The 26,973-nt window shown below is 38.7% G+C and overlaps 1 protein-coding gene across 2 annotated transcripts; it reads right to left on the bottom strand.

Annotated features, from left to right (window-relative positions):
* Positions 1-407: 407 nt before the first annotated feature.
* polr1h (RNA polymerase I subunit H) lies at positions 408-20,149 on the bottom strand. Of its 2 annotated transcripts, XM_026299543.1 has the most exons (5): positions 20,011-20,149; positions 17,027-17,146; positions 16,707-16,807; positions 9,754-9,863; positions 408-592 (listed from the first exon to the last, which is right to left on the bottom strand). In XM_026299543.1, exons 2-5 carry the CDS (start codon positions 17,142-17,144, stop codon positions 568-570), a joined length of 354 nt encoding a protein of 117 aa, XP_026155328.1. In that variant the 5' UTR covers positions 17,145-17,146; positions 20,011-20,149; the 3' UTR covers positions 408-567. The 2 variants fall into 2 exon arrangements, with proteins under 2 accessions (XP_026155328.1, XP_026155329.1); XM_026299544.1 differs by lacking the exon at positions 9,754-9,863.
* Between the last annotated feature and the right edge of the window lie 6,824 nt (positions 20,150-26,973).

Here is a 26,973-nt window from a genome sequence, read left to right as displayed (position 1 = left end):
CCTTTTTCTAGAGCTTTCAACTATATCCCAACGCATTCAGTATAAGACCAGCAACACCTGAGCTACAGTATTTTCATGAAAACTGAGTGAACCCCATCCAGAAATGAACACCATGAGATGAAAAGCTGTAAGGGGGGGGGGGGGGCTTTAAAAAAAAAAAAAAAAGAAGATTATTTAATCAAACTTGCTAATGAACGCCAATAGGTCAGCATGGAATAGTTCCTCCTTGTATAGGTTACTGTGGATCCATGATCCATGCAGCAGATCAGTAATCAGATTTCTTCTGCTAATGACTAGACTTATTTTGGAAGCATCTGCACTTGTATACATCTGATTAGGAGCGCTGTTAGGTATAAACACTGCTGAGATATTGGGTTTATGTGAAACACAACAAGGAAGACATTAAGCTGACTCTAAGCTATTTACTTAAGTGAATGTAAGCAGTGACTAAGATGGTATGCAGTGCTACCACACTGAAATGTTATCAGCTCAGCAACTACTTGCTCCTTCAAATTTATAACGATATGTTGAGAAAGCATCCACCATCCAGGTAAAACAGATTTCTTCTCAGGAATCTTCCTTTTCTTGATACCTGTAACACCAAAAACCAGAAGGATTAACAAAAGATTACATGGCGCTCCACAACATACATTAAATTCAAGGTTTTTACATATACCCAAACAGCCTAGTTTCTCCAAGATATGTTGGTGATTGTTCCATCATAACCTGATTAATAGATGCAAACTTCTGTTGCACCCACGATTACAGACTTGGAAATCTCTCTGAGCAATTCAGGTTTCTTTAATCCACCAGGCCAACTGTGAAAACCAGTGCCATATTCACAAACATTCCTAGTCCTAGTCCTGTCTTTGAAATTCTAGGAAAATTCTTAAAATGGCAAAAATTTTCTAAGAATTTTCTCTTATACTTGAGACTACATTCAGGTAAAGAAAAGTTATTCACAAAGCATCTTATCCCTTAAAGAGTGATAAACAATTCAATGAAATTTTATTTGTATAGCGCCAAATCACAGTACAATCATCTCTAGGTACTTTACAAAAAAACAAAAAAACCCCCCAACAAATCCGTTATGAGCAAACACTTGGCGACAGCGGAGAGGAAAAACTCCTTTAACGGAAGAAAAAACCTCCAGCAGAACCTCAACCAGGTGCTCCCGTAGCTGTGGATCAGACCTGCACATTGTTCAGGAAGAATTTTTAGCCCATTCTTACTGGCTTTAACTTGCTTTAGTTCTGTCATATTCTTTGGATATCTCATGTGTATGTCTCTCTTTAAATCATTCCATAGCATCACTATTGGGTTGAGGTCTGGGCTCTGACTTGGCCACTCCAAAAGGCAGATTTTATTTTTCTGAAGCAATTCTGTTGTAGACTTGCTCTGGTGTTTTGGGTCATTGTCCTGTTGCCTCACCCAACTTCTACAGAGTTTGAGCTGACATACAGACATTCTCACATTATCCTGAAGAAATTTTTGATACATTTGGGAATTCATCTTCAGCTCAATGACTATAAGCTGGCCAGGTCCTGATGCAGCAACACAGGCCCAAATTATGTTTCCTCCACCATACTTTATGGTTGGGGTGATGTTTTTATGATAATATGCAATGGCTATGTTACACCAGATGTAGTTCTTCGCAAATTTGCAAGTTCTTTCCAAATAGTTCGTTAGGTTCATCCATCCAAAAAACATTTTGCCAATACCGCTGTAGACTGCGTTCTTTCACAAACTTCAGGTGTGTAGCAATATTCTTTTTACTAAGCAATGGCTTCCTTCCTGCTTGTTCAATGTTTTATGTACTGTAGACTCATAAACAGATGTTCGCCAGTTCAAACTATGCCTTCAAATCTTTGGCTGCCACTCGGGATTGTTTCTTTACCCCATTTATGAGTCTTTGTTGTGCTCTTGTGGTCATTTTTGATTGGGCGCCCACTTCTTGGTAGGGTGAACCACAGTCACATCCACTGTAGAATGGTGAATTTCTATGGTGTCTAGTAAACACCTTCAAAATCATTTTCTTAAGAGTCCAGGTATGCTGACACCTGACTCCAATTAGTTTTTTAGAGGTCATTAACTCGATTGAGCTCGATTCACTTACTTTTTGCACTAGCATATAAGGTTTTTATGGTTGTTCTCAAAGACATGACATATGTTATTTTAGTCACATTATATTGGTCAATACTCTTGACTTGGATGAAGATCAGATCACATTTTATGACAACGTAATGCAGAAAATCATGAAATCCCAAAAGGTTCACATACTTTTTCTTGCCATTGCAGGAAGGAGGTCTTTTAAAAGGCTTAACATGCTTAATATTTGTAGAAATGAAGCTATGTTGCCCACTTGGCTTGTGCTTTAATACTGATCCAAATTTGTGTCTTAAAATGGTTTTAGCTCAACTAATTAAGCTAACAGAAATTGAGCCAGCCAACAATCATAGTAACTGCTAAAAGGTGAGCCGATTCTCATATGTATTTAATAGATTGAATACTAAAATGATCAGTATGGTGAAAAACATGCAACAAACAAAAATATAAAAAACTACTGGATAGGGTACTTTGCAAGTCAGCCTGCGTTCAAATCAAATCAAAATCAAATCAATTTTATTTGTATAGCACCAAATCACAATACAAATAATCTCAAGGTACTTCACAAAAACTAAAACTAAAAACCCAACAATTCCATTATGAGCAAGCACTTGGCGACAGTGGAGAGGAAAAACTCCCTTTAACGGAAGAAAAAACCTCCAACAGAACCGGGCTCAGTTTGGGCGGCCATCTGCCTCGACCGGTTGGGATAAGTGGATAGAGCAGAGAGAAAAGAACAGCAACAATAAACAACAAATAGACACTGCAGGTTGGTGGGGCCAGTAACTGCACATATGCAGCTCCAGGACCAGCGACACCTGCAGAAGGTACAGAGAGAGAGAGAGAGAGAACAGAGAGAAAGGGAGAGCACAAACTAGGGGAGAGAGAGCGAGCCCAAGGTTAGTGACATTCAATGGTGGAATATACATGTGAGGTGGGAGGAAAGGAAGGGAGGGGAAGGGAAGGGAAGGGAAGGGAAGAGAGGGGGGGGGGTTAGGATAGGGGAGTTCAGTGCACCAATGGTCCTCGGGCAGTCTAGGCCTAGAGCAGCATAACTAACTAAGGGATGGTTCAGGGTTGCCTGAAGCCAGCCCTAACTATATGCTTTGTCAAAGAGGAAGGTTTTAAGTCTAGCCTTAAAAGTACAGAGTGTCTGCCTCCTGAACCCAGGCTGGGAGCTGGTTCCACAGGAGAGGAGCTTGATAACTAAAAGCTCTGCCTCCCATTCTGCTTTTGGAAACTCTGGGAACCACAAGTAGACCTGCACTCTGAGAGCGAAGTGGTCTATTTGGGATAATATGGTACTATGAGGTCTTTAAGGTATGAAGGAGCTTGATTATGAAGGGATTTGTATGTGAGAAGAAGGAGTTTAAATTCTATTCTATATTTTACAGGGAACCAATGAAGAGAAGCCAATATAGGAGAAATATGATCTCTCTTGCTAGTTCCTGTCAGGACTCTGGCTGCGGCATTCTGGATTAACTGGAGGCTTTTTATGGAGATACTGGGACATCCAGATAGTAATGAGTTACAGTAATCTAGCCTTGAGGTAACAAATGCATGGACTAGCTTTTCTGCGTCATTTTGAGACAGGATGTTCCTAATTTTGACAATGTTGCGCAGGTGAAAGAAGGCAGTTCTAGAGATTTGTTGTATGTGTGAGTTAAAGGACACGTCCTTGTCAAAAATAACTCACAGTAGTGCTGGAGGCCAGGGCTATGCCATCTAAAGTAGCTATAATTTTAGAAAGTTATTTCTGAGGTTTTTAACCTAAATTTTTAGGTTAAAAAGGTTAGGTTTCTAAATAAGTTAATCAGGAAGGCAAAATCTGTTGTTGGACTGGAACTGGACAGTCTGGAGGCTGAGGCAGAGAGGAGGATGGTGGACAAAATAAACTCCATATTGGACAATCCTGCCCACCCACTTCATGAGGAACTGTGGCGAATGGGAAGTTCATTCAGCCATAGACTAATTCCCCCTAAAGCCAAGACTGAAAGGAAGGAATTCAGGAAGTCTTTTGTGTCCACGGCCATAAGACTCTATAATTCTTCAATATAAATAATAACGCGCACGTGCACACACACACACACACACACAAATAAATAGTTAATTACTTTATTAATTACTATTAATCAATATAATTTAAATAATCTCAAATTTAATAACTGCTGTAACAACTGAATTTCCTCTTGGGGATTAATAAAGTTCTTCTTTTATGCTAAAATACAATAACTTCTGTTTTCTCTGAGTTTAAAAGTAGAAAGTTACTGGTCATTCAGACCTTTATGTCAGTTAGACAGGCTTTAAGTCTGGTTAACTGGTTTGTGTTAACAGGTTTAATAGATAGATACAACTGAATGTCATCTGCATAGCAGTGGTAATTAATAGAGTGCTTCCTACTAACATAGCCTAAAGGAAGCATGTACAGGGTGAACAGAATCGGTCCTAGCACGGAGCCTTGTGGAACTCCATAACTAACTTTTGTTCGTGTGGAAGGTTCATCATGGACATGAACAAACTGGAATCTGTCCGATAAATAGGATTGGAACCATTTTAATGCTGTTCCTCTGATACCAGTCACATGCTCCAGTCTCTGTAATAAGATGTTGTGGTCAATAGTGTCGAATGCAGCACTAAGGTCTAGGAGGACAAGTATAGAAACAAGTCCATTATCTGAGGCTAAGAGAAGATCGTTGGTGACTTTTAACAGTACTGTTTCTGTACTATGATGTGCTCTAAATCCTGATTGAAAATCTTCAAATAGTTCATTCTTGTGTAAGTGGTCTGATAGCTTCTTAGCAACAGCTTTTTCTAGAATTTTAGAAATAAATGGCAGGTTGGATATTGGTCTATAATTAGCCAAGACTCCTGGATCAAGACTAGGCTTTTTGAGTAAGGGTTTGAATACTGCAGTCTTAAAGGCCTGTGGTATGTAGACTGATAATAGAGATAAATTTACTAAGTCTAATAAAGATGAGTTCATTAATGGCAGGGTGTCTTTAAGCAGTCTAGTCGGGATGGGGTCTAAGAGACACGTTGATGATTTCGATGAAGCAACTACTGATGTAAATTCAGAGAGATCTATGGGAGAGAAGCAGTCTAAACATAACTGAGGTCCTACAGATGATTCAAGAACTACTGTAGTAGAAGATTCATTTATTGCAGGTATAGGAAGCATCTGCTGAATTTTATCTCTAATTGTTGTGATTTTATTTGTGAAGAAACTCATAAATTCATCACTGCTGAGAGCTAAGGGAACACTGGGCTCAACAGAGATGTTACTTTTTGTCAGCCTGGCTACAGTGCTGAAAAAAAACCTGGGATTGTTCTTATTTTCCTCTATTAGTGATGAATAGTATGCAGTTCTGGCTTTACGGAGAGCTTTTTTTACATGTTATTAGACTGTTTTTCCAGGCTAGAAAAATTTCCTCTAAATTTGTGGAACGCCACTTCCTTTCCAGCCTTCGTGATGCCTGCTTTAAGGTACGAATATGTAAATTATACCATGGGGCTAATCTCCTCTGATTCACTAACTTCTTTTTCAGAGGGGCCACAGTATCAAGCATTTCACGCAGTGAGACTACGGCACTGTCAACAATATGATCAATTTGGTAGGGAGTGGGATTGAGGCAGCTGCCCTCCACTGTGTTCGTACTTAGCATAGATGTAAATAAAGATGGAATCATTTTCTTAAATTATTAACAAGCGTAGTCAGATAAAGATCTGCTGTAGTGGAATTTTCTTCCAAATGCTGCATGATCCCTCATCTTAAATTCAAAAGTTATTAAAGAATGATCTGACAAAACAGGATTTTGGGGAGAAACTATTAAATATTAAATTTCGATGCCATAGGTCAGAACAAGATCAAGGACTTGATTGAAACAGTGGGTGGGTTTATTAACATTTTGAGTGAAACGAAATGAATCTAATATAGAATTAAATGCAGTGCTGAGATTATTCTTTTCAACACGTTCACGAATGTTAAAATCTCCCACTATAATGACTATCTGAACTAAGCACTAAATCAGACAGGAAGTCTGGAAATTCAGTTAAAAACTCTGAGTAAAGGACAGGTGGACGGTACACAATGACAAGTAGAAATGGTTTTTGTGTTTTCCAGTTTGGATGCGAGAGGCTCAGAGTGAGGCTCTCAAATGAGTTTTAACTGTTCTGAGAATGAAAGTTTAATAAGTTTGAGTGGAAGATTGCAGCTACTCCTCCACCTCGACCTGTGCTTCGAGGAACATGATAATTTTTATGACTGAGGGGGGTTGATTCATTCAGACTGACATATTCATCCTGCTGTAGCCAGGTTTCAGTAAGACAGAGTAAGTCAATTTGGTGATCAGTTATCAAATCATTTACTAACAGATTTAGATGAAAGAGACCTAATATTTAATAATCCACATCTAACTGTTCTGTTCAACAAGAGGAGTGGTCTTAATTTTTATTAGCTTTTTATGAATAAGTCCTATTCCGTTAACATCTGGTTTATTTGATTTATATGTTCGAGGGGCAGACACAGTCTCTATGTGGCTTGAGGGGCGACGGCTCTAAGGAAACTGCAGAGAGGCATTTTAGACTGAGTCTCTGCGTCCCGGTCCCCACTCTGGATTGTCAGGCTTTAGGTCGGCTAATAAACTCGGCCAGATTTCTAGAGATGAGAGCTGCACCATTCAAAGTGGGATGGATGCCGTCCCTCGCTACCCGACTGGGTTTTCCCAAGAAAGTGGCCCAATTGTCTATGAAGCCCACATCGTTTTCTGGACACCACCTAGACAGCCAGCGACGGAATGACGAGATGCGGCTAAACATGTCATCACAGGTCAGTTTGGGGAGGGGTCCAGAGAAAACTACGGAGTCCGACATTAATTTAGCAAAGTTACACACTGACTCAACATTATTTTTAGTTATGTCCGATTGGCGTAATCGTGTGTCATTGATGCCGACATGAATAACAACTTTTCCATATTTACGATTAGTCTTAGCCAGCAGCTTCAGACTTGACTCAATGTCGCCCGCTCTGGCCCCAGGAATACATTTGACTATGGTCGCTGGTGTCTCTAGCTTTACGTTTCTGACTATGGAATCGCCAATTATCAGAGTCGGTTTCTCAGACGGTATGTTGCTGAGCGGGGAAAATCTATTAGAGACGTGAACAGGCAGGTGATGAGCTGTGAGCTTCTGCTTAGGAGTATGTTTCCGTCGGACCGTCACCCAGGCTAATTCTCCGGGCTGCTCCGGAGCTGCCCTTGGACCGCTAACAGACCCTGAGCCTGAGCTCGGTGCCTCCACACCTGCTAACGGGGCTAAGCTAGCTGGCGTTTGTTCAAAGGTGCGGAGCCGCGCTTCCAAATCAGTGATCCTCACCTCCAAAGCTACCAGAACCTTACACTTATGCTAAAGGAGGCAGAGGAATAACTAAACATGTGGCACACTGAGTAGGAAAGAGAGAGAGAGGGAGAAGCCATGTTATTAGCTAGCTAAGCTAACTGGTAGGCTAACAATCGCTAAGTCTGGTAATAGCAATAAATAATGGTCAAAATAGAAAGGTACTTGACTAGTACCAGAATGTAGCGGTTAGTTAGTTTTTAGGTGTGTTATACTATAGCTAGTCTGTTGCTAATCTGTAGACGAACTATACAGTACACACAGCACGACGACATGCTTGCAATTGGAAGGGATTCACTTACAGTTCGAATGTGTTCTTAAACATATGGCCACTTTTAAAGTATGGCACATAATATATGTTTATATAACAGATCATATACAACATATATGTTGTTATAACCGATTATATACAATATTATTTATATGAGACAACACATTATTAGGCCTATCGTATTATTCACTGTCCATAATATGCCGATTACTAGGAGCTAACGGCTTTGTGATATTGGAAACAACCAACATGCAATTTTTTTTTCTGCAATATATGTTAGCGACTAGCAACTGATTGCTTTTTCTTTGGTGAATTTCTTCTGTTCCTCATTCATTTTCAGGTTGCAGTCAACAACTAGCAGGACCAGGTATGCTTTAGTTGTTTGATAAAATGATGAGTTGTACACACATTAACTAACTGAACTGGAGCAAATGATGTTACACCAGACAGCTTTCTATGGTAGACTAGTTGGGGAAAATAAGAACCATATGAGTTTTCATTGTGTATGAAGCAAGAAAAAAAACAAAAACAAACAAACAAAAACTGAAGCATTATGTGGCAGGTCTACATAATGCAAGTATACAAATATAGAGGCTCCAAGCTATAGACTGTGTGTAAAATTTTTAGGCATGTTGTATTTTTGAAGATTAATTTGATTGAACTACAGTGCTCTCAGTCAATCCAAAATGTAATAAAACTTAAACCTGAATATTCAAGAAAGTAAAAGTGAGGTTTATGTGTGCACAATTATTGGGCAACTATTAGTGTGCAGAATTGTTATGCAACTAAATGAAAAACAGAAATTTTCCCTTCTCACTTGTTTATTCTATTAAAATGAGAATAATAACTTAAAATTTACAAATAAACATTACTGACATTTCAGCCAAAAAAAAAAAAAAAAAAAAATTAGTACCCAATATAACCACCATTCTTCTCAGTCATACAGTATCCTTCCATTCATGGAGTTTGTCGGCTCTTGATCTGTTGACAATCAACTTGCAGCAGCAACCACCAGCTTCCTAGACACTGTTCTGAGAGGTTTACCATTTTCCTTCACTGTAAATCTCCAGTTTAAGAAGGGCCTACAAGGTCAGGTGAGGAAGGGGACCATGTCATTATTTTTTTTTTTTTTTTTTAAATGGCCAATAAGGCCTTTACTGGTAGCCACACAGTGGAGTACTTCAATGCATACGATAGAGCATTGTCCTGCATAAAAATCATGGTCTTCTTGAAAGATGCAGACTTTCTTCTAAAAACTGACAGTAGGTTTGTGAGTTGGTTTGAGTCCATCTTCAACCCGAAAAGGTCCACCTAGCTCATGTTTAATAATACCAGCCCATACTAAAACCCCACCTCCATCTGGCTGGCATCTGAGTCAAAGTGAAGCGCTGTGTCCATTACTGATCCAGCCACAGGCCCATTGATCTGGTCTGTCAAGAGTCACTCATCAGTCCATAACCCCCCGCCCCAAATTTTTGACTTTTCAGTCTGTTAAATCTCTTTTTTGACCCATTTTGCCTGAGAATAAGAAGCTGCCTAATAATTATTCACACCTTGATATAGGGTGTTGATCTCCTTAGGGCACGCCCTAACCCACACCCACACACACAACTGATATGCTTTAATCTAATAAGCATTCAAGTTTATACAGCTTGGAGTTGGAAAATATGCAAAAAATTGATAATATGGTCAAACTATTCACTTGCCTAATAAATGTGCACACAGTGTACAAGACTAGTTTCATGCATTGTTGGATTCTTGATTAGATCACCTATAAATCCTCCATAGTAAATCAGCAAAAATGAAACAAGAGAAAACAACCATTGAAATGTTCTGCGCTTCACCTGGTTAAAGAACACAGGCCAGCTTGCCAGTGTTTTTAGGATATTTGTGAATATGGCCCAGGTTTTGTGTGGAGGATATTCAAGAAATCAGCTTTCTGGAATAAGACGACTGTAAACCACGCAAAAGCACTTATTGAGTACCTGCAGTGTATACAGGTGAAGAAGACAGTCTGTCCTTCATCTGCAGATCTCATTTGCCTTGTGTGATAAACCATCCCCTCCTTACTACAACGAGCACATCGTCTGTCAATCTAGAAAAAAAGATAATAACCTCATTAATACATTGTAGTTCATACACAGTGAAATGAACAACAGTATGTTCTGATCCCAGATGGCAGCACACTGGCAGCACGTCTCTCTTCCTGTTTCCTGCTTGACTGCATTGTGTGTTTGAGTGAGCCTGCCAGTATCAGTGGTACATATCGTTAATAATCGTTAATTATTGGATTATTCTGCTGCTGTATATCCATGTTCATCCTCGGATTAAATATGAGGAGTGAACGTCATTGCCGCTGACTTCGGGTATTTGTCGGGCTGATGCCATAGTGCTGTCCTAAAGTCTACTGCATCACCGCCTGACATAAAACGCTGCCCAACAGCAGTGGCTTCCTGTTTAGATCTGACGTGATGCAATGTCATCACCCAGCTGACTTGGTGGATTGCAAACAGTGGACTGGATTTTTGTTTTTTGCCCCTAGACCTAGGCTATACCTAAAGTTGTGGAAACTTTAAGTAGTGAACTAAATAAATAATTCATGTTAAACTGCATGTAAGCAATGCACCAAATAAGTTAACTCCTTAACATAAATACACACTCAAAGCTTTACTCCTACATCATAATAGACCTAGTAAATTGCAAGTGCCGTACGTAAACACATCTCCTACATATACATAAAGCAGATATATTAATTTACTTAAAGTGAGTAGAGCTAGATTGCAGCATGACATTTTGTGCATTATGTTATTTTTCTTCTTTTGTCTTTTTTCAGTTATTCACAGCGGTGTATGGACAACTATGTTCAGACAGCACCTTCATGCACAGTTGAAGAAGCTGCAGTGTTGACAGACAGCCTTTTGAACATGCTCATTACAGATATGCACACACTATCCATGATGGAGGACATTGGATTGAAAGCAGAAATCATATTGCAAAATCCTAAGTACAACATTCCATCCTACTTCACAAGTATTATGGATTTAAAAAATATGACAAAATCCAAGGGAAACTGAAGAATTCTCTCAAGGAGAGCAAGACTGTTGCCCTTACAGCAGACATTTGGACAAGTGTGGTGACATGCCACTTTTAGGGGGAGGCCCCTGAAATGAAGTCCCTCACCCTTACAACAATGCCTCTGGAAGAGACGCACACAGCTGCAAACAATGTAGAGTGGCTTGAGGAGGCTACTGCCAAATTTCACATTCCAATGTAATGGCAGCAGCAGAAACTTTGAAAGAAGCATGGGTGGATGCAAGGCACACCATGAATTTCGTGGTGCAAACCAAAACACAAAAACAACAAAACAATCACTAATTGCGTGGGTGCTGCCAAATGTCTTGTTGAACACTTAACGAAGAGTGAACTGGCTTGTGAAGAAAAACAGCAACAAATGAGAGCACCACAACTAATGCTGATACAAAATGTGAGTATTCAATGGAACAGCACCTAAGATATGCTGTTTTTGAGTGGGGAAAATTGTGTTATACACTCTGCCTTTCCACAGCTGGTGCAAAACCTCAAGAAGTCAGCAAACAGTTCATCACTTTAAACTGTTACAATAAAGACATTACAGACAGATGTGGTCCAACAGATAACAGAAAGGTGGAAGGATCCGTTTGTATTTTCACTTGAAGATCCTAACACTATCCTGCTGGCTGCTGCATTGCATTGCTCCCAGCTTCATACAACTCAAGCTCTTGCCTGCTGATTAAATGTTTAAGGTTCAGAGCACAACTCAGACCATGGCCCTGACCTTAAAAAAAAAAAAAAAAAAAAGGAAGCAAAAGAGAAGGACGCCACCACCAGCCTAATGGAAGACAACCCATCGACACACATAAGAATGGATCATTCCACAGTATTCTGGGATCATCATCAGAGCCTAACTCTGTGAGTGGTAAACAGACGAGGATGAGCAGAATCAGGTGGTACAGAGGGAAGTCAGTATTCTGTACAACATCCTTTTTCCAAGAAAGATAATTCACTGCGATGGTGGAAAGCAACACAGCACAATATCCAACCTGGGCAAATCTGGAAAAGTCCTTTCTGAATATCCCAGCCACATTCACGCTCTCAGAATGTTATCACATCAAAGCTAGGGCAAGCCTCAGTGCTGAACACATGGATATGCTCTTCTTTATTGCAACCATTACTTGCTCTTTTAAAGGCATGCACCAAAACACACACACACTCACACTGACACAATTGCCCCAGTGGACCTGACCTTATACAGGAGATGCAATGCTATCTAAATGCAATGCCTTCTGAGTTACAGTGTGTGAGTTTAAAAATGAAAAAATCTATTTTATCTGATTATTTGAAATATTAGGTAGAATACACAAGACTCCAAATATTATCCATAGCTGAAAAAGAAAGAAACCACTGTGTATTAAGTAACACAGTAACAGTTTAAGACTTCAAACGAGTAGACCAAGGAAAACAGCAGCAGTTGATGACAGAAACATTGTGAGAGCTGTAAAGAAAACCCGCAAAACAACTGTTGGTGACATCAGCAACAATCTCCAGAGGGCAGGAGTAAGGGTAATTACTTCATAATCATGAAGTGACATTTCTGGTTGATTCAGGGGCTACGAGCACTGTGCTGAAAACTGACTCACTACTATACCCTCCTAAAATGAGTGGTAGGTCTTATCTCACAGTAGGTGCTAGTGGAAAACCTGTTTTGGAAAGCTGCTCTGCTCCTCTCAAATGCACTTTGGGGAAACAGACCACCAAACATTCATTCTTTATGTCACAAAATTGTCCAATAAATTTATTAGTTAGAGATTTGATGTGTCAATTCGGCATAGTGTTACACTCAACACCTAATAGAATAAAGGTCCTGAAACAGGGAGAGGAGGAATATCCAAAACAGCTCACTCAGATGGTTAACCCTCAGGGGTTGACGAACGCGCCAGCGCGTTTTGTGCCATCTTCTCCTGATAACTCCCAAAACAAAGTTAAATTATTCCGTCAGTTTTGATCATACAGATAAGAGCAATATAATATAATTCGAATCTGTAAAGGGTCTAGTTTTATTTGTATACACTCATAATAACACCAAACACTGCTTTTGTAAAATAAAGAAAGCAGATAGGGTGAGCTCGCTCTCTGTCATCTATCTTCACAGACATGTAAATAAAACAACCAGACTCTCAGCGAATACTTGCCTCATAAAAATAAGAAACATATGACTAGAAAGCTTGAAATGTCTTCTTTAAAATGAAGCAATTCGAAAAGTCGAAAACAAATCATCACTTTTTATATAATACATATGAACGTAAGGAGAAGTATGTTTTCTCCTGTCTCACCTCATTACAGGTAATGCGATCCCACCTTGTACTCTGTTCACATGTAAATAATCTCAGGTGAACCAGGTAAATACAGTGGGTACGGAAAGTATTCAGACCCCTTCAAACTTTTCACTCTGTGTCATTGCAGCCATTTGCCAAAATCAAAAAAGTTCATTTTATTTCTCATTAATGTACACTCAGCACCCCATCTTGACAGAAAAAAAACAGAAATGTAGAAATTTTTGCAAATTTATTAAAAAAGAAAAACTGAAATATCACATGGTCATAAGTATTCAGACCCTGTGCTCAGTATTGAGTAGAAGCACCCTTTTGAGCTAGTACAGCCATGAGTCTTCTTGGGAATGATGCAACAAGTTTTTCCACACCTGGATTTGGGGATCCTCTGCCATTCTTCCTTGCAGATCCTCTCCAGTTCTGTCAGGTTGGATGGTGAACGCTGGTGGACAGCCATTTTCAGGTCTCTCCAGAGATGCTCAATTGGGTTTAGGTCAGGGTTCTGGCTGGGCCAGTCAAGAACAGTCACAGAGTTGTTCCGAAGCCACTCCTTTGTTATTTTAGCTGTGTGCTTAGGGTCATTGTCCTGTTGAAAGGTGAACCTTCGGCCCAGTCTGAGGTCCTGAGACCTCTGGAAGAGGTTTTCTTCCAGGATATCTCTGTACTTGGCCGCATTCAGCTTTCCCTCAATTGCAACCAGTCGTCCTGTTCCTGCAGCTGAAAAACACCCCCACAACATGATGCTCCCACCACCATGTTTCACTGTAGGGATTGTATTGGGCAGGTGATGAGCAGTGCCTGGTTTTCTCCACACATACCGCTTAGAATTACCGCCAAAAAGTTCAATCTTGGTCTCATCAGACCAGAGAATCTTATTTCTCATAGTCTGGGAGTCCTTCATGTGTTTTTTGGCAAACTCTATGCGGGCTTTCATGTGTCTTGCACTGAGGAGAGGCTTCCGTCGGGCCACTCTGCCATAAAGCCCCGACTGGTGGAGGGCTGCAGTGATAGTTGACTTTGTGGAACTTTCTCCCATCTCCCTACTGCATCTCTGGAGCTCAGCCACAGTGATCTTTGGGTTCTTCTTTACCTCTCTCACCAAGGCTCTTCTCCCACGATGAGGATTATGGATGCCACTGTGCTCTTAGGAACCTTGAGTGCTGCAGAAATTCTTTTGTAACCTTGGCCAGATCTGTGCCTTGCCACAATTCTGTCTCTGAGCTCCTTGGGCAGTTCCTTCGAGCTCATGATTCTCATTTGCTCTGACATGCACTGTGAGCTGTAAGGTCTTATATATAGACAGGTGTGTGCCTTTCCTAATCAAGTCCAATCAGTTTAATTAAACACAGCTGGACTCCAATGAAGGAGCAGAACCATCTCAAGGAGGATCAGAAGAAATGGACAGCATGTGAGTTAAATATGAGTGTCACTGCAAAGGGTCTGAATACTTATGACCATGTGATATTTCAGTTTTTCTTTTTTAATAAATTTGCAAAAATTTCTACATTTCTGTTTTTTTTCTGTCAAGATGGGGTGCTGAGTGTACATTAATGAGAAATAAAATGAACTTTTTGATTTTGGCAAATGGCTACAATGACACAAAGAGTGAAAAATTTAAAGGGGTCTGAATACTTTCCGTACCCACTGTATGTGCATGCCCCAGAGAAATGACACAAAACGTCAAACTTCATCATAGAATTTACTCACTTTTTCTGCGCGTTTGGATGATGGCGCGTTACGCACGTGAAGAAGTGCTTCTTATATTCCACACACAGACAAATAGTTTAGTTTGTCCTCAAAGTAAAAACACTAATTTTAACTCAAAAGACGAACGTTTGGCTCCGCATTGTGTTGTATTGTACTAAATCAGTGTATTGTTTACTGTGAATGAGTGAACAAGATGACTTTTTGATCATTGTGAAGTAAACACTTTAGCCTACAACATGCTGGTCTCCAAAGTCTTGTGAACCAATGTTCTGTATGTGTTTTATGGTCTTATTTCAGTGACTAAAAAATTGTAGTGTTTCACTAAGCATGCATAAACACTGTTTTCTCAAAAACACAATCATGTATAAAGTTGCTGCTCACATATTATTGTAGCCCATTTTGTGCTGAATACAGTGTTAGACTTTAGCCATTAATGTGTTTAAAAGCAACTGAAAAAAGCACAAATGTCAAGGCATGCCAAAATTTGTCCAGAGCCCCAAAACCCCTCAGACCCCAGAGGGTTAACATTTCTGAGAAAACATCCTAAGTTCTGCTCTGCCTTGAGAAATCCTGACCATTTTTACTTTTGTTTCTAGCCGTGGTTACTACAGAATGATAAAGGAGGGATGTGTGAGGGAAATTTTCACCTTGACACCTTACGTCTGCTACTTCCTTGTGTGAATTCTCCAGACTTTTGACACTGCTTTGTATTTCAGTAGGAAGCAGATGAAAAGACAGGTAGTCACACAGACTTGCTAATCATATTACTGACCACTGTGTATTCACTTATATACATGTCATGCTGGCATGATTTACATGTGACTGACTGATGTGTAAATTGAAACTGCTGAGTTGATATAAAAGTTTGCCATTTCCTTTGTCTGTACTGACCTGTTCTGTAGATTGTATGCTCTGCTTGTGACTCTGCTGCTTTTGCCTATTAAACTTGCCATCCTATATCCTGGGTTTTGCATACTAGTACTTTTTGCCATGACAGGCTCGATCTTCATTGATGATGTAACACATGATGGCAGTAGCAAAATGAACTCAGAAGCCTACAGAGACATTTTGTCTGCCAATTTAAAGAAAAGATGCAAGCAAACTGATTGGGAGATTCTTCACCATGCAGCAAGATAGCGATCTAAAACAACAAAGGAGTTCATTGGGGGCAAGAAGTAGAAAGTTTTAGACTGGCCAAGTCAATCTCCATACTTAAACCCCACAGAGCATGCATTTTATCTGCTAAAGAGGAGACTGAATGGATTAATGCCCTAAAACAAACAACTGAAAGAGGCTACGGTGAAAGCCTGGAAAAGCACCACAAATGAAGAATGCAAAAGTTTGGTGATGTCAGTGGGTCACAGGTTTAATGCAGTTATTACAAGCAAAGGGTTTGCAACTAAATATTAAGTCTAATTCACTTTAATCTATTTTAAGTCTATCTGTTCGAATACTTTTGCTCACCTAAAAATTTGGTGTTCCATTACAAATAATGCAATCTTCTAAGTTGTATATCGGATCCAGATGTAAATACCTGGAAATAAAAGCTGAAATGTTGATCTCTTGTCTCATATTCATCTTTTGATGTCAAACCTAAATGTTTTCAGTCTACAGCAAAAATAAAGGAATTGGCCTCACTGTTCCAATACTTTTGGAGGGGAGTGTATGTCATTATTTATACTGTATATATTGTATTTCTGTTGTGAAGTGTATGATGCTGGATGAATGTGTATGTGCTGTGGATGTTTTTTCTCCCTTTTGTACTGCCTACTGTTCATGCGGCCAGGTCATTATCGTTAATGAGAATTGGTTCTCAATTGACTTACCTGGTTAAATAATAAATATGAATAAATAAAAGCTCTCACCACAGGGCCCTTCATTTCAGAGTCCTCATCCTCTTGAGCTACTGATGATTGCTCCACAGGGTTGAAGATAAATGTAGAGTGGATCTCCTGGCCAGAAAACTCTAGCCAATAAACATTTATAAGGGATGATTAGTGGAACTCTGTAGTTATTTAAAGCAAATTCTGCATGTGAAAGTGGACAATGACATGTGTAGACTATTTAGTATAACAGGTAAACTGTTGGTGCACATGACAGTAATGTAATGTAGTTAAGGTTTTTTTTTTTAAATGCTGGGTTTAGACTGCAATTAGAGGATGAGAGTAAATTATAGAGTTGGTACCTGCTACAGGAATGCAGAAGGAACAGCAGGGACAACAGACTGTGTTCTGAATTCCTGGGAGTGGAAGAATGTTCCCACATTCTGGGCAGAAGTTTGAATCACCACCAAAAGACGACATCTCTGTATGAAGAAAATGAGCATTTACTTTAAGGTCTACAGGGTCTGGGGGGATCTATAGTATTTTGCTGAATCTGAATCTAGTATCAAATGTGCATATTTAAACAATCTGTTTTACCCCCTTACTGAATCTCTTTCTGGTTTGCTTAGAAAACTGATACTGTTGCATGTTTGAAGGTTTGTTTCACTCGGCACAGCAACAAAACTAATTTAAACTGTTTTGTGTCTCAAAAAGTATAATTTTCCAATTAAGAATCTAGCTTTTTCTAACTATGTTAATGAAATAACTGATTATTTTCATAGCAAAAAATGAAGCCAAAATATTTCAGCAGTTTTATAGGATTAACAATGTAGCACATTTGAGTCAGGAGGGCAGAAGTCATACCTAAGGAGACTTTTTAAAATTGTTGAACTCAAACATCAAAAACTAATGCCTGTCTCAGACTAGAGATAGAAATCGAAAATCTGTTCCAAATTTTCCGACCACTTGGAATTGTGATGATTCTGTCAGGACCTCAAACTTTGCCGCTCTCCCAGTGGAAACTTGAAACAAGGAGGGAGTCATAGTGGAGTAGGAAAAATGGTACAAATCCTGGCCTAATTTCATGAATAAATATGTGCTACTTAATGTAAAATAATCAAAGCACCTGCAATATATTGAGAAATCGTTTGATACAACAAATGCATGAATGTCAACGTTACCCAGCTGAACAGCACGTTCACTACGCAGGGTAAACAACATTAGCGCCACACATCAGGCTAAGTAGATCTCTATTTAATTTAAAAAATGAAATACTGTGACTACTACACAAACCTTCTCTCAGCTCATCCATTTTAGAAGCTGACAGATTAGACATAGCTCTGACACTGTCTTTACCAAATTGTTACATGTGCAGCATACATACCATGAGTGCCAAATATACAATATCCATTTCTAATGGAGCAGCAATGACTTTGCTCTAATTTTCACTGGACTTGGACTTGCCTCTACTCTCGTACCTGCACAGGAGCTACGGGGGGTGTAACACTAGGGTTAGTTGCGGATGTAGTGTATGAGAGGGAGGTTACAATAGGTTAGTGTAGGGGAGGGCATTGCTGTGGGGCCCTAGAGATTTATGATAGCATGGCCTGATAACCTCCTCTTTGGGGCCACATGGCAAGACAGGGAGCTTCCATGGGAATGCTCACCATTTCTTGGCACATTCCATTGTGCATTACTAACTTCAGCATCTCCTACGGAATATCAAAAAACATGCCACTCACAAAAAAAAAAAAAAAAAAAAAAAAAGGTAGTATGATACAGACTATTGATGCAAAGAGAGAACAGCCAAATACACAAATATGATGCATAAAGCATGAAGAGAAAACACAACCAAAGAGAAACACTAACCAAAATGAGATAACACTACAGAATACACAAACATGATGTAAAAAGTAAAAACATGACCAAATACTTTGCATATAAGTTTCACACCAAATTAATTTTGAGGTACAGTAATTCATGTATGTTATCATAAGTAATCAATTAATTGGTTTGAAATTCTTTGTAAATGTGTTGACTAACATTTTCTGTGTAAACTTAATATCTGGCAATAATGAAATATTGGTCTCTAAATATTTTTTTATGGAAATGCAATAAAAAAAGGATTTTGGTAAACTGGGATTTTCTTAATAGCACAGCATTGCTCTAAGGCAATAAATGAAACTTTGGGTGTAGAGGTCAAAGGTCAAATGATTGAATGAGAGAGGAAGGTCAAATTTTTGGACAAAAATTCAAAACACGTTTAGTAATCATTTTTGAACATCAACAACTGGAGGTTTACAATACAGACACGCTAATCCAGGTTGCAGAGACTGACATTACTTCTGAGTTGGTTTCACTCTCTAAATGCCTAGTGTTAAAATATTATTTGTATATAAAATAGCCACCCTTATCTTATAAGATTAATCACTGTCTAAGGACTCAAATCAGGTCACATCTCCATTGTAACAAGGACTGCAGCTGTTCAGGCTGATTATACTCTTTTGCTGATGCCTGTGATGTTTTACACTGACATTTTTGTCAAAGTACAGATAGATATTGAATTCATAAAAACTCCAGTTTAACACAACTGGAGCAGTAACATAAGTTGTAACTACTACTTAAATCTATTAAAAAATCCTATTAAAACATTGACCTTAATCTTATACTCCTTTGATTAGTGTGCAGTATGCTAGTCTAGCTGCAGCTCTAAATAAAGTAATGCAGTTTTACTTTAAATCTTTACAAATTAATTCAGATCTTTTGTACATGATGATTCCTAATTGAGTTCCTTTAATTTCATACAATTGACTTTCTTCATCCTCTTTCAGCTTTCTTAATACTCCTTCATACAAAATCATATCAGTGTAGTTCTCCACCTTTTCCAGCAATTCAAACCAGGTTCAACTTTTTAGTACCCAGCAACGCAGTTTAGCGCAATATTTTTCAGCAGCCCGCAATCCCATCGCTAATACTTGCGAGGGTTGTCTTTTTCTGTTGTACTTTAGTATAATTAAAAAATATTAGGCACAATTGAGATTTTTAAATATATTAGGTTGTTGCTTAGTGTTAACGTTAGTCTTCGTTAAAAGAATCTAAGAATTTTAAGAAGCTACAATTTCCGGTGAAGCTATTCTACACATCCACGGCTTATGCTTATTAAAGTCCGATTTTAAAGAGCTGATCATCAAACAAAATGTAAGTATTGGCGTGCGGTTGGTTGCTAGCACATTCACGAAAAAATTTAACTTTAGCATGTGAGACTAACTAAACGAAATCTAAAACAAGCATAATCAACCTTAATCATGCCTAATATTTGTTTTTAGACATGCATTTAGCCACTTACCGGTTTGTAAGATATAGCGAAATATTTTTACTATAACGAAATTAACACATCGTTTCAGTAATAGGATCAAAGAACACCATCTGCAATGTTACTGAAACTAGGGCATCTGCATGGCTGAGCAGGGTCCTTTAAGTCCTCCATGTCGCATACTGAGACGTCATTTTAGTACGCTAAAATTACCGCCTTACTTTGAATAGACGTTGTGGCTCACAGTTTTTAATGAGTATGTTAGTAAGTATGCTGAATGTTACAATTAATTTAAACCTATAACCTGTAGTGTTGCATGGGTTAGTATGTATGTTACCAGTTCTCAAATCTGAACCGAACTGTTTTTTGTTTGTTTTTACCAAAATGTCAACACAATATCTCATCTCCTTCTGTACATGAGTAGTACTGGTCAGTGGAAGTCAATGGAAATCAGGGGCTCCCAACTTTTTTGGCTTGATTATGACACAAAGCAAAGTTAAAGAGTTATGTCAGAGTTGCCAGCATTTCAAGCAAAAAAGGTTGAAAAATGCTTTTGGTCCATTTTTCTAAGTTGTTATTGGCATCAGGACCCTTTGTGCTGTTTTTTTCTTTTGCTAAAAAATAACTTGTGCAAATATAATTACACTGTTTAGCACTAAACCTAACTGTGTGAACTGAATTTTATACAGTATCTTCAGAACTTACAGAGGTAAAATGTTGGATTTAGAACCCTCCTCTAAAATATAATTCATTTTAATGGCGCTCTGAGGTAATAAATACTGCCTTAAAATGCTTTATACCATGAATCCATGTATATTTTACAGTTGTCAAGATGACTGAGAATGATGTTGACAACAAACTATTAGACTATGTGGAGAATGAGATGGAAACTGCCAGGTTTGGGGATGTTGGAAATGCAGGTGAGATGCTGATAAGGCAAGAGGGTGTGAAGGGCTCCTATGTGTCCATTCATTCCTCTGGATTCAGAGACCTCCTGATGAAACCTGAGCTACTCAGAGCCATAGTGGACTGTGGGTTCAATACAGTGAAAAGACAAGTAGTAGTCTTTCCATTTCTGAATTAATAAAAGATCCTGATTAGACTTAAAGGTCTCATTCAACTTTTGCTGATTTTCACTTCCCTCCCTATCGTTTCTCATTTTACTCTATATTTCCTGATAAAGACTGCTCTCGGCATGTGCCTCAATATAGACACAGTAGTGCACAGCAAACCCTAGTTATTTTTGACCAACATGTGTCCTTTAATTCATACAAAACAAATCTCTATGTTTTTATGTTCATGATGAACATTCCATGCACACAAAAGTTAGTTATGGAGTTCCACAAGGTTCTGTGCTAGGACCGACTCTCTTCACCTTATACATGCTTCCCTTAGGCAATGTTATTAGGAAGCATTAATTACCATTGTTTTAGGGAGAATTCATTGTTTTGTTCAATAAATGCAACATGTTTCTAAAGTCAATGAGTAATTGTGGAAAGTAATCGTGATTTCAATAATGACAAAAATAATTGTGATTAGGATTTTTTTCCATAATTCAGCAGCCCTACTGGATTGTGGTAACTTTGAATATTGAAGGGACTTTATGGATTCTTAAAAAATGTATATGGGAATACTGTTGATTTGAAAAACGGAGTATTCAATTAAATTACCAGTAATATTAGAGAATTTAAAAAATACCCAACTGATCATATATTTGTCAGAACCCGAGGGTTCTTGTTTTTAAAAGGACCAAAAACGCTCACAGGGTCGGTACTCAGTGCAGACAGGGTTTTATTAACAGAAATCAGAAATACTGAACAAAGGCTCGGGTTAGGAGAGAACAAGGGGTTAACACCAGACAACACGGAACTTGGGAAACAACACACAAACACAGAACTCGGGAATACACTGAACACAGGGGTCCCACACACTCAGCGGGGACACAGAAAACAGGGAACTCAGAAGAGGGTCTGGTCATAACACTCATGGGGGACACAGACTCACTCACGGGACACAGAAACGGGGAACTCAGAGGAGGGTCTGGTCACACACACTCACGGGGGAGACAGACTCACTCAGGAAACTCGGGACGGGGCATCCACGCACTCACTTGGGGACGCTAACAGACACACACAGAACTGCCAGGGTCACGCACACACTGGGGACACCACAGGTAGACAGAACATACAGACACAAAACAAAGAACACGGCCTGGGTCACTCACACAGACGCACCAGGCTACACAGACACAGACAGAACACTGACACAAAACACAGAGAAGAAAACTCAACGAGACAGAAACAAGGTTACTTAACAGACGAGGGCTCCACAGACAAAAATCCAGACAGGGGAAACACAGACACAGCAGGAGCAAAAAGACAGGGAATGTCCAGTGAACAAAATGCTGGGATGAACCATCATGGGTAAGCAACACAGGAGCAAGCAACGACAAACAACCCAGCAAAGAACTGAGGGAACAGGAGGGGTATTTAAACTAAGGGAGGAAAACGAGGCACAGGTGAAAACAATCAAAATCAAAACAAGGTAAAACGAATGAACACAAACTAGATCCTGCACAGTCCTTCAAAATAAAAGTCCCACACAGGAAGTCCATGGCAGGATCCTGACAATATTAGCAGGGCTTTAACTGTGTCCCTGACAAATGGATGGATAGATTCAGTACAAAATATGCAACACACAAATTTAGCCAATTATTTAGTTATTTCTCTAACAATTCTCTATCTGATGTATGGAGACATTTTAATCCTAATTTAAGGCAGTTTTCATGGATTAGACCTAATGGGAACAATAAATCAACAATAGATTTATGGCTAGTAACTATTTTAAATGATATCTCACATGCAGGCATTTCTGCAGTTTCTGTTACTGACCACTGTATAGTAACAATCACATCCCTGAAACAGAAACAGCAAGTAAAAGCACTGGAGGTTTAATGTAAATTACTTGAAAGATGAACAGTATTGTAGTATAGTGAAAAAAATCTTAGTTTCTATCAAAGCAAACAATAGCCTTAGTTCTTATGGAAGCGAATGGGAATTTTTCAATTACAAATTTTTCAAAAAGAAACATAAAGACAACGAATTAGTGACTTAAATGAATACTGCAGAGCAGCTACACTGTTGGATACAAATAGAGACGAAATATTCTGATTGCAATACAGATTGGATGAACTTTAATTAAATAAAGCCAAGGGAGCTTTTATACACTATAGAGCCAAATGGATAGAATATGGAGAAAAGAATATCTCATACTGTTGTAAATTAAAGAAAACAAGACAGGAAAAAATGTTAAGTATAGATGGTAACATCATAACTAACCCAAATGGAATATCAAAAGAAATTTATTTTTAAATTTTACCAAAATTTACACTCCTCAACCTTTTTTTTTTCAAATAATTTTTTTTAGTAAAGTAAAAACATTTATCCCTGAAATTGCGTCTGAATTCATAGGTACATGTGACCTGGAATTATATATTTGGAGCGGGATACTGCTGTAAAAAAATTACTTGGCCAGGATGGTGTTACAACTAACTTTTATCTTTTTTTTTTTTTTGGAATTATATAAGAGAATTGCTCTTTGAAGCACTAAAAGAATGTTTACAAAATAATATACTGTTAACAACAATGAAACAAGGTATAATACTATTAATATCCAAACTAAACAAAGACAAAACTATTAAGTTGTCAATAAATTACATTATTGAATGTTGATTATAAAATAGGGCTATGCCAAATATCGAATTTTAGTTCGATCTTGATAAGAGTTGGCCATTTTGTATCTGATACGGTCAGATCTTCCAGCCAGTCACATAGCAGAAATGTAAGACTGAGCAGCAAGACATAAGTTTAGCATGTGTTTACAGTTACCAGCCAGTTGTGAACTAACTTTGAACTATAACTTTGCTCTAACATCAATTCAACGTCATTCTGTCATTGTTTTGACAGAAAGCAAGAATAGCCAATGATAATGAAACTAGTGCCGCACTGTATGTAAAATATGTAAAATTTTCCCATAAATGGCTGTAGACTTTTATTATGAAAGTCTGACCATGTCTTGGAAGCAGACACCATGGCTGACATTAAAAAAGGCCTCAATTGGTGCCTGAAGCTGTATATGTCCATTTTAAGATCATGTTGCTGTTTCAGGGCTTTTATTTTGAGAAAATGCTATAAAAAGGCTTTTATTTTGAAAGGGCAAAATGCTGCAGGAGACTCATCGGACCTTATACTAGAATCTGGACTTTATTTTAAATATTCCTTATACTTTAAAAAAGTGTAATATCTTCCTATAAATAACTGTAGAATTTTGTTGTGAAAGTCTGACCATGTCCTGGTAGCAGAAACCATGGCTGACATTGAAAATGGCCTCACTTACCTGAAGCTGTATGCCAATAGCCAATGTCTGTTTTAATATTGAGTTGCTGTTTCAGGGATTTTCTGTTGAGAAAATGCTATTTCAGGGCTTTTATTTTGAAAGGACAAACTGCTGCAGGAGACTCTTGGGACCTTTTACTAGAATCAGGACCTTAGTTTGAATGTTCCTTATACTTTACAAAATTGTAATATTAATGACTGTAGACTTTTATTGTGAAAGTCTGAACAGGGTCTGCTGGGAGACAACACCATCGCTGACATTTAAAACAGCCACAGAGTCACTTGCTCTAAATAACTGAGAATGGTCCCCATGTGTAAGAGCAGTGGACATTAGGCAGCCAGTCATTCTTAATTACCAACCACAGACAGCTGTGATCTCTGCCAATGCTTTGTGAGCTGTTGCTATGGTGACCTGAGCCCAGAGTGGGATGGGGAGTGACAGTGACACAGCACTTTAAGCATGCAGAATACAAAAGCTGAGAAAACTTCACCTCACAAAATGGAGGACTACAGAAAAACTATAAGACCTATCAAAATAATTCTTTCACTAACAGAGCCAGGAGGCTTCATCAAAGAGACTGATCAATTTTGAAGATATTCCAAAAGATGAAGGATTGGTGGCGAGTTAAAAACAGCCTTCATTTGTGTTTTTCACCAGAACTCCTGGAGCTCTTTTATAATGGGAGTAAATGAGAGATTGAGCAGTCACTCTCTGTGGGTTCACCACCTGGTGAAATAATGAGAACAGCATTACCTGAAAGAAGACAAAAATCTCAACTACTTTGCTATCTCTAAGGGAGAGTCCGGCCACCCTGCAAAGGAAGCTCATTTTAGCTGCTTGTGTGACCCACCGTGAAGGTAGTCACATTTGTGGGTTATCTTTATTTTATTTAGATGGAAATTTAGTCTTGGTGTTTGCCTGTTTATTGGTTGTATACATTGGCCTGTTGGATTCCTGCCAGACCAGTAGGGGGCAGTGGCGGAATGTTTGTGGCCCGAGGAAGTGCTGTCTCACTGATACAGCTAGCCTCTTGTCATTCTGCTGAGAGCCAGCTGAGTGATGACAACGAATTTTCCTCTCTCGTAATTTACCATATTAAACAGGTTAGTTAATACACAGCCGCACAAGATACCATTAATAATACATGCTGTGACATTAGTAGAATGGTTCGCTATCTTTGAAGTATTTAAAAAAAAAACCCCAGTATTTGTGGAATACTAACTAACGCTAAAGCCGCAGCAGGATGGGCGAGAGGCTAGTGCTGATATGTTAATAATAGCAACCGAGATGATTTGGCGATTAATAATGTAACTGCTCCCACTTTGAAACTTTATGAAGCTCCCGGCTAACCAGTGCTAATGTATTCTTTGTTGAAATGTTTACCTAAAACGTTAGAGAAACAATGATCCATATTTTCAGTAGTACACTCATGCAGAAATTGTGATGCTACAAGGGGCATGTACATGTTGTTGGAGAGTAACAGACAAAAAGGAAATATCATTTAGATATTTAATGTCAGGGTTATTTTGCACCTGTGGAATTGTAAATGTAAACTTATGTTGTATGAAAGTACATTACGTACAGTAATTTTGCTTTGGATCTAATGCTAGATTGGTGAATAAGTTTTCATGTAACGATGTGATATAGTAATGTCAATAAAATTCTGCTGAGAGCGAGCTGAGTGATGACAACGAATTTTCCTCTCTCGTAATTTACCATATTAACCCTCTGGGGTCGACGCACGCGCCGGCGCGTTTTGACACATCTTTTTCTGATAAGGCCGAAACAAACTTAAATTACTCCGTCAATTCTGATCGTACAGGTAAAAGAAGTATATCATTCAAATTTGTAAAGGGTCTAATTTTAGTGGTATACCATCATAATAACAACAAAACGTTGTGCTTTTTTTAAATAAAGAAAGCCGACAGGGTGCGCTCTCGGACGTTTCTGTCTCTGCCATTTCTCTTCACAGACGCGTAAATAAAACAACCAGAATCTCAGTGAATACTTGGCTCATAAAAATAAGAATTATATGGCTAGAAAGCTTGAAATGTTTTCTTTTGAGTGAAACAATTCAAGTCAAAAACAAATCATCACTTTTGATTTAATCCGTATGAACGTAATGAGGTTCCTGTCTCACCTCATTACAGGTAATGCGGTCCCGCCTTGTACACTGTCCACTGTTCACATGTAAATAATCTCAGGTGAACCAGGTAAATATGTGCACACCCCCAAGAAATGACACAAAATATCAAACTTCATCATAGAATTTACTCACTTTTTCGGCGTGTTTGGATGATGGCGCGTTACGCACGTGATGAAGCGCTTCTTGTATTCCACACAGAGACAAATAGTTTAGCTTGTCCTCAGAGTAAAAACACTGATTTTAACTCAAATGAGGATCGTTTGGCTCCTCATTGTTTTGTATTGTGCTGCACTAATCCGTCCCATCTACATTGACTGAAAGGCTCATTATGCGCGTCTTTGTCTGTTCGTTCAGTGCGTCTTTTGTGTTCTCAGGTAAATCACATGACTATTCATCCTCAGACACATCCTCTTGCATATGGCCTTTCTGGACAAAAAGTGTCTTAGAAAATTTAA

Source organism: Mastacembelus armatus, chromosome 11, assembly GCF_900324485.2.
Source record: "Mastacembelus armatus chromosome 11, fMasArm1.2, whole genome shotgun sequence".
NCBI lineage: Eukaryota > Metazoa > Chordata > Actinopteri > Synbranchiformes > Mastacembelidae > Mastacembelus > Mastacembelus armatus.
Note: the sequence above shows the minus strand (reverse complement) of the source record. Positions and strands in the feature narration are given on the sequence as shown.